Here is a 9019-nt window from a genome sequence, read left to right on the forward strand (position 1 = left end):
TTGTATCGAAGGATCTCGCTAACCGCTGAACCGATTGGGTTCTCCTTAACAGGGTAGCTTCTCATAGGTCACGGGAAGGTTAATAATTATTTTGGGGGAGGGTACCAGCACCCTCCTAAGAGAAATCGTCCCTAGAAAATTTTTTTACTTTTTCTTTTAAAATCTAAAATAATAAATTGGGTTATCAAATTCGATTCTCCCCTCCTCAAGTGCCCCTAGAGGCCTCTAGGGACGTAGCCGCTAGTTATACATAATTCTTACAGGTTTATTACAATTGATTGTTATCAACTGTTTTTACCTAAAGTTACATTGAAAGGGGGCGAGAGGGTGTATTAATTGATTAATAAAGGATTTTGTTGGTTACTTATTGCATGAATACACTATATTATGCGAACATTTATGTAAACCAGATATTTCTTTAAAATTGCAGAATAGTTATTATCGTATTTCAGACAGCTTTCCGCGGATATTAAAATAAAAATTTTAAAGATAAAAACCAATTTTGTTATCCTTGAGGAGGCCGAATATCTGGTATAACAAAACTGGTATTGATTTTATGTTTTTCTTATATTTTATTATTCGAAGGCATGTTAGAATTGTCCTATCGATTTCAAACTTTGCATGGTGATTCCTGTAGTAGTTAGGTAAGATTTAGAAAGCGTAGCAACTCTATAATCATTACCAGAATGTCCGTACGTCCATTTTAAACATTTTGATTTTTTTAACAACAAATTTTTATGTGATCTAATTATCCGATTTGTAGTAGTTAGGTAAGATTTAGAAAGTATAGCAACTCTGTAATCATTACCAGAATATCCTTACGTCCATTTTAAACATGTTGATTTGTATACTGATTCTTGGGACAACAAAGTACAATATGATAAGCGAAATAACTCTATAATCAAGTCCTAAAATGTAAGTATGTCCATATCCTGTATCAAGCAGTTTTTCAACATATTTACGTACAATTTTGCCTTGACTCTTATACATTTATATTCTGATTAATATAAGACCCTAAGACTTACATGTAAAATAGCCTAAAACCATCTAAGGACTTAGCTTCCCTAAAATGAATACTAATGCAAATGATGCAGTAATCAGCAAAAGCTTAACAGATAGACAAAAAAAAATATATTAAATAATATCAATCATATCTAAATAAAGATTCTTTGCCATTTAAAGATAAGCCGTTTTTTCTATAAAACAAAATAAATTTATTTACTTTGCCTTACCAGTAAACAACGAATTATAAATTATAGATAGAGAAATTATTTGTAAGTGTCTTCTTTTGCAAGGAACTACGAAAATGAATCTTGTTTTTTTAAATATTTTATTGTAATAAAAATTAAGATATTTCAATTAGCATATTCTCTACCAATACACTAGATTTCAACATCCATTAGTAGCGAAGCACAGAAAAAATTATGAGTTATATTGCAGATGTTCAGTTGTAATACCTTGAAGAAAATAAAGGGAGAGAATATGCAAAAACCAGCGTGCAGGAGCCGTATAATTTTGATGCGGCTCCGGCTCCGGCTCCGGCTCCGCGGAGCCGTATTTGGAAATACGGCTCCCGGCTCCGGCTCCGGCTCCAGCTCCGGCTCCGGCTCCTACCTTAAAATTAATATATCAATTTTTTTTCATTATTGAATTTGATAAAATAAAATAAATAATATAAAATATTTTGCTTTTATTTGATTAAAGCTATATAAAAGTAGAAGGATGTGTGTCTATTTGTTAAGTAACAATAGTTTTTCAGTTTATTATATGGAAATAGACCGTTGCCAAATTATAATATTACTTTAAAAAATCATTTTTAGCTAGTCCGGAGCCGGAGCCGTTTTTAACAAAAAATACGGCTCCGGATCCGGCTCCGGCTCCACCAAAAATGTTGCTGCTCCCGGCTCCCGGCTCCGGCTCCGGCTCCGGCTCCAGAACACTGGCAAAAACTCTAATAAAATCACAAAACCTTTTTTAAAAAATAAGGTTTTTATCTTTTGAAGCATGACCGATAGACAGACGGACAAAACAATGGTGTTAATTTCTTGTACTACTGGATCAATGAGGCAACGCTAATTCCCACACAACTCGACACAGCCAGATTTTTAAATTTGGCAACAGATGTTAACGATGATGGAGGATGAGAAGACTATGGGCTACACAAACAAACAAACAAAACAATGGATCGACTTGATGCGTAGATGTTATATTAACTGAAAGTTTCAGATAGTTATCTTCGATAGCAGCGGAGGAAATTATATTTCCACCGTGCTGTTACGGACTGACTGACTGACAGACATGGTGATCAATAGAATAGTTTTAAGAATAATTTGAAAACATAAATTTAAATTTTGTAGTGTGATGGGGAAAAATTCCTTAATGTGGAGTATAAAATTTAAAATCATTATTTAATTAAATTCTTAGAGTTCCATGGTTTACATATTTTCCAAGAAACTATGTGGAATAGTATAGTGTAGTACAGTACAGGGATCTAAAGGGATAAGACAATTATTGTAAACCAATATACATCCCCCATTACTATGAACAATATGACCATTATTTAGATTATAATTAATTGTGAAAAAGTTTGTTTACAATCAAATCAACCGTTTTAAAAAGTACAGAAAGATTTTAAGACAACGAATCAGATTTCCCGTTCATTTTAATTTACAGTGCACTTTTCCCTCCCCTCCCCCCTGAGAAAATGCAGTACAGCAAAATTAAATTAGAATGTAAAACATACAATTTAATCTTAGTCTTTAAAGAAGGTGTATCAACTATTTTTTTATAGCTAGCCGGTTCTTTTAGTAAGTAGTAGATGTAAAATTTTTCATAGAATTCAGATATGCAATCGGTTTTTTTGTAGACCTCTTATTTTTTAAGTAATTTAAGTTTTAAAAAAAAAAATTAGTCGATTTTAAGGTACTAAAATGGAACAAAAAAAAGAAAGAAAATGGTCATTATGAACAAAAATAGTAAGATCTTTAATTTGACACCTTACTTTTTCAATTCTGTCAGGTAATTATTGAAAAAATTGATTTTTTTAAACCCACGAGAATAAAAACTTTGAACTTAATTTTATTATTTCACAGATAAAAAAATATGGGTTCATATATACCTTTAGAATCAGAAAAATATTATGAATCCATTGTAAGCAAAATTGAAAAAAAAGTTTACAATATAGTATATAAACTACAATAAAAGGAATTATATGAAAATATCATATTATATTGTACAGGCAACGTCTTAATTCTTGAATTGAGTATAAAAATGGGAAGGAGGTAAAGAGGGGGTAAAAAAGGGAAGACGATAGTGTTGCCTAAACAAAAAATATAATTGGCCATTTGTTTATTTTTTTACTTTTTTTCAATTTTGCTTACAATGGATTCGTAATATTTTTCTGATTCTAAAGGTATATATGAACCCATGTTTTTATGTCTGTTTGAGAAAATATTTAGGTCTAAAGTTTTTATTAAACCGAGGTTAAAAAAATAGATTTTTTCAATAATTACTCAACAGAATTTTAAAAGTAAGGTGTCAAATTAAAGATCTTACTATTTTTGTTCTTACTGGCCATTTTCTTCTTTTATTTTGTTGCGTTTTAGTACCTTAAAACCGACTTAATTATTTTTTTTAAAAACTTAAATTACTTAAATAATAAGAGGTCTACAAAAAAACGATTGCATATCTGAATTCTATGAAAAATTTTACATCTACTACTTACTAAAAGAACCGGCTAGCTATAAAAAAAAAAGTTGATACACCTTCTTTGAAACTACTTATTCTAAAACTAGCTTTTATAGTATGATATTTAGTAAATATATGTATATATTTTTATTATCATTTATCTTATGGATTATACATTCAAAAACATTGCTAAAGTCTATTTTAATCTTCAATTTTTTGTCTAAATCATTTTTTAACTATGGTGCATTAATTTTTTTAAAAAGCTTTTCTATTACTATTGTAGATTCTGATTGTAACCATAGCCTACATATGCAATTTATTGTTTTTCTTAAAAATTGACTTTAGATCAAATATAAGATCAATGACTTATTTCTATAATTACAACTTGTTCAGAAATGCTATATTGATCGTTTAAAGTAAAGCTTTCATACATTTAGGGTTCGTAACTATCTTTGATTTAGAATATCATATTAGATGATGATTCATGTAACAATTAGGTATGATTTATAGATCGTAGCACCCTATAATGCCTCTACGTCCATTAAAAACGTGTAGGTAGATAATTAACTTTTTATACTTTTTTTGTATGATATAATTATCCTTATCAATTGATGTTTGGAATACTGACAACAAAGTACAATCTTATGAGCGAAGCTTATCTATAATCAAGCAATAAATACAGTATGTTAGTATATCCTTAAATTTTACCAATTTTGCTACATATTTATAAAAATTTTGTGGTTGTAGTCCCTTTCGTAGCAACGCGATTCATTGTATTTTCAAAATGGCTTTTGATAGGTTATTTTAGGTCATATTGAATTAGGTGATTGCCCCGCAGGATTAGAGCGCCCCCTCCCCACAGGGGCTAGAAATAGGAAAAAATCTACTTTGGAAATACGAAGAAACGCCTCTTAATGGGCGTTGCCACGAAAGGGACTATACCCAATTTTGTTTATACTTATAAATTCATATTCTGCTCATAAGGTTGTGACACTCTACAAAGTGTTAATGTTCGTTTGTCTTACCGTATGAGTTTTGCTTATATGGATGTTGTCATTCTTATTTAATAACATCTGTAAAGAATACAGTTATAAAAGATTATTATAGCACATATGATAATTGTAATTATTATTGATAATATTTATGTGTAATGATCCAAGATTGTGTCTTTATTTATATCCCCTATGCATCATCCATGTAAATGTAACATAAAACAAATAAATTAGGAAAAATCATGCAATTCAATGCTTACAAACTAAAATAGGAATCCCAATTATTATATAAAAGTGGCAGGATGTACCGCAGAAACCGATATGGTTCTCCATTACAATGTATCTTTTCATAGGTCCAGAGATTTAACTATTTTGTTAATTCAAAAGATAAATTACCCTTGGAAAATTTACTTTTTTAGAACTAAAATTGAAAATGGGGGTGGGGGATTTTAGTGGCTTCTAGGGGCGTAGCCGCTAGTCGAAGTAACCTTAACGCCTATATTAGTATAAATATCAACCAACTACTATTGGCAAAGTTTTGTATATTATAATTGGGAGGAAGAATATAAATATATATTTTCCAAAAGAATTCATATTTAAGAATATCAGCAAATAGGCAGGATAATTAAATTTTGACTTACATTTAGCTTAAGCGAGTTATTTTAAAGCAGCGTGGCTGAGCCGTTTGATTTTGGTGCGGCTCCGGGTCCGCGGAGCCGTATTTGGAATTACGGCTCCGGCTCCAGGTCCGGCTCCGACCTAAAATCAAGAAAAACTCGACATATTTTTTTTCCTCATAAAAAATATTTTTAATTTTTGACTTTTGAAGGTTTTAAAAGTTCAATTTTTGATAAAATGGACTTGAAAAACTTAAATAGGGCTTTTGCACATTAAGAGATATAAGTTTTCCGGAATTGTAATGTAGGGAGTAGATTTGAAATCTGCATAAAATTCTAAGGATTTTTTTTATAAAATTCGTTTTTTGTATAATTCTTTATCTAAAAGCGGAAATACAAATTAAGTTAATTAATTTTGGCATCTGTGATTGGTGGATTTAAAAAATCTGCGCTCTGATTGGATGGCTTACATCATTCAACCAATTAAAGCGCAGGTAGTTTAAAATCCATCTATCCTATTGGTCAAAATTAATTAACTTAAAATGTATTTTTGCTTTTAGATAAAGAATTTTACAAAAAACGAATTTTATAAAAAAAATCCTTAAAATTTGATGCAGATTTCAAATCTACTCCCTACATTAAAATTCCGGAAAACTTATATCTCTTATTGCACATGACAAAACAGAGTTACCAAATTATAATTTATAAAAAATCTCTTTATTTATCTAGTCCGGAGCCGGAGCCGTTTATTAACGAAAATTACGGCTCCGGCTCCAGCAAAATATGGCGGCTCCACGGCTCCCGGCTTCGGCTCCGCAACGCTGTTTTAAAGCCTTAATGTAAGAGTAATTTTCAAATAGTAATACTTGCATTGAATATTTCCTTGCTGGAATTGTCCTAATTTACCCAGACCAAAGCTTACTAATGATATCTGGAAAGGTTACAGAATAAACGAATGCATGTTTGTCAGGAATATAGGAATAGGTCAGGTGAAAAATAACAAGGATGACAACATCCATAAATGCTAAGCGGCAGAACAACCGAACAATAACACTTGTAGAGTGTTAGAACTGAATTATCAGAATATAAATGTAAAAAAGTTGAAACAAAATTGTATGTAAATTTTTTGAAAAACTGTTTTAATACAGGATAATGTTTAAGGACATACTACATTTTTAGGGCTTAAATTATAGAGAAGCTTTGTTTATAATAATGTACTTTGTTGTCCTAGGAATCAGTATTCCAAAAATCGAATCAAACGGATAGTTATATCACATAGAAACTTGTTGTTTAAAAAGTTAAAAATCAACAAGTTTAGAATAGACGTACGGATTGATTAGAATGTATATTGTATATCTACTTATTATCTATTCCTCCACCCTGATTGTCTGAGTGTGTGTGTATGTGTGTGTGTGTGTGTGTGTTTGTGTATCATTCTTACACAGATTACAAGAGAATATTGAATACAGAATGATAATTATTCTTATCAACGTCCATGTAATGTAGCACCAAACTAAAGACGTTAAAAAACAAATTATTGCATGCTGTTTTATTGGCATGGCATTCATAAGTCAGAAGAATGCCTTGACCCTTAACAACTTATTGTTCTTCACAGTTAAGACAAAATGGTTGGTTATCTGGAATATTTGAAATAGAAAGAATTAAATGGGCCCTCAAATATCAATTAGGTAGTACATCAAAGTCATCATCAAAAATTGTCTTTTAAAAATTTATTTATCTTGTGTAGTTTGATATTCCTACCGATATTTTTTGTTATCAACACCTTAAATAGACAGCACACAAACATTAATTATCTATCTAGCTATCTTTCTGTCTGCCTGTATATCTTTCAATCTATCTATCTATTATCTAAATTTATCTAACTATGATTCTGCCAGCGCCAGAAACCCCCTCCTTGCACGTGACTACCAGACAACATCCAAGAATCAAAATGGCGGTTCTATCTATTTATATATCTATATCTACTTGTGAGTGTGTATCTACCTATGATATTGCCAGTGCCAGAAATCTACTCTGTGCAATTGACTAGCAGATAACATCCAAGAATCAAAATGGCGTTTCTATCTATCTATCTATATCTATAAGTGTGTATCTACCTATAATACTGCCAGTGCCAGAAATCCACTCAGTGCACGTGACTAGCAGACAACATCCAAGAATCAAGATGGCGGTTCCTCGATAATGGCACCTGAAATAAAGCATTAAATTAATCATTACTTTTTTTCTTCCTATCAACGCAAATAATGTTGTTTTAGCCCAGAATCGAGAAAAGGAATGAAAACAAAGTCTAATATTGCTTCAAACTCATAAATATGTCACTAAATGTTAAAAAGTCAAAATGATTTTTCAAAGGTGCAATTCATCTCTTTAACAAAAAAAATTTTTTGGGTGTTGGCGAAAATTGCTTCTCCCCCCCCCCCCCATAACTACCATTTACCCTGAGGGTAAATTTTATAAAGAGGGGAGGGAGAGTATATTTCAAACTAAAAATATTTTTGGAACAGTGTACAGTACCTGTTTATAAAACCTTCAGCTGTCGGCTCTGTGATCTTTTCCTTCCTGTCATTTTTATTCATTAAGAACAGAAAAAGAAAAGATTAAGTTACAAAAAGTTTTAAAAACAATTTTGAATCATTAAAAAATTAAATCAAAATGAAAAAAGTAGCCTCGGACAAAGTAGCCTCTAGGACAAAGTATCCTCAGGACATTTACTTAAGAAAAGTAGCCTCCTAGGGAAAGTGTTAATACAGGTCATGGCTGCAGCGATCGGCCCCCTAGCTTATAACCTAACCTAACCTAAAAATTGTGAAAACAATATCTAAAATTGTAAAAACAATATTTAAAATTGTAAAAACAAAATTTGAATTGTAAAAACAATATTAACAATTGTAAAAATCTACCAACCAATTTTTGTAAAATCTACGAAATTCTAAACCACCTATATATTTTCCTTAGGAGGCTACTTTTCTTAAGCAAATGTCCTGAGGCTACTTTGTCCGGAGGCTACTTTGTCCGGAGGCTACTTTGTCCGAGGCTACTTTGTCCATGGCTACTTTGTCTAAGTTCCATTTGGAATAGCATTGGTTTAGGTTTTTTAATATTTGAAATTTAGTCCCTGGATGCATGATAATGATATTTAGAAAAGAAAGTGATGTAGATTGTTTTAATGAACATTCCTAAAGATAGGGACATGCTCGCCAATCGAACTGAACAGTCCGATCATGGACGCCATCTTGAATTCTGAAAAATATACAACAAAATTCTAAATTATTAACATGTATTATTATGAATATCTTGCTTGATAAAAAATTGTCTAATTGGATAAATCTAGATAAAACAACAAAGGAATAATCATGTATCCTTAAACCAACAATTAAAAAAAGATTATAACCTAGAAAGCTTACCCTTTAAGCACTGATAACCCACCGCCAAATTGAAAATAAGGGGGAGGGGGAAAGATTTTTCATGTGTTTGTTTAGCTCAGGTTATGCTAGATCATTTTGGGTAATGGGAAGCTCGCAGGATATGGTCACCCCACAAGGGTCAGGTGTAAAAAATATTTCCTTTTCCCCTCATCTTTAATTTATCAGAGGCGAATTCTTAAAAAAAACTTTTGCCTTACTAAAATCAGTTTGCCTCACTAAAATTTTAGTGAGGCAAAATTATCCCCTCTAAAATTTTAGCGAGCCTCACTGATTTTAG

At 31.2% G+C, this 9019-nt stretch overlaps 1 protein-coding gene across 2 annotated transcripts in view; it reads right to left on the bottom strand.

Annotated features, from left to right (window-relative positions):
- LOC145313090 (innexin inx2-like) overlaps nucleotides 1-8562 on the bottom strand; it is a 52604-nt gene extending 44042 nt beyond the window's left edge. The window contains exons 1-3 of one of the 2 annotated variants that reach the window (XM_080152357.1): nucleotides 8497-8562; nucleotides 7832-7879; nucleotides 7414-7505 (exon numbers count right to left, since the gene is read on the bottom strand). In XM_080152357.1, the coding sequence (XP_080008483.1) occupies nucleotides 7414-7505; nucleotides 7832-7879; nucleotides 8497-8549 (193 nt within the window). In that variant the 5' untranslated portion in view covers nucleotides 8550-8562. Of the gene's footprint in view, nucleotides 1-7413; nucleotides 7506-7831; nucleotides 7880-8489 lie in introns of both variants that reach the window. The other variant, XM_080152358.1, reaches the window with a different exon arrangement.
- Between the last annotated feature and the right edge of the window lie 457 nt (nucleotides 8563-9019).

The sequence above is a fragment of the Acartia tonsa genome, chromosome 3 (genome assembly GCF_053477335.1).
Source record: "Acartia tonsa isolate MP-2025a chromosome 3, ASM5347733v1, whole genome shotgun sequence".
NCBI lineage: Eukaryota > Metazoa > Arthropoda > Copepoda > Calanoida > Acartiidae > Acartia > Acartia tonsa.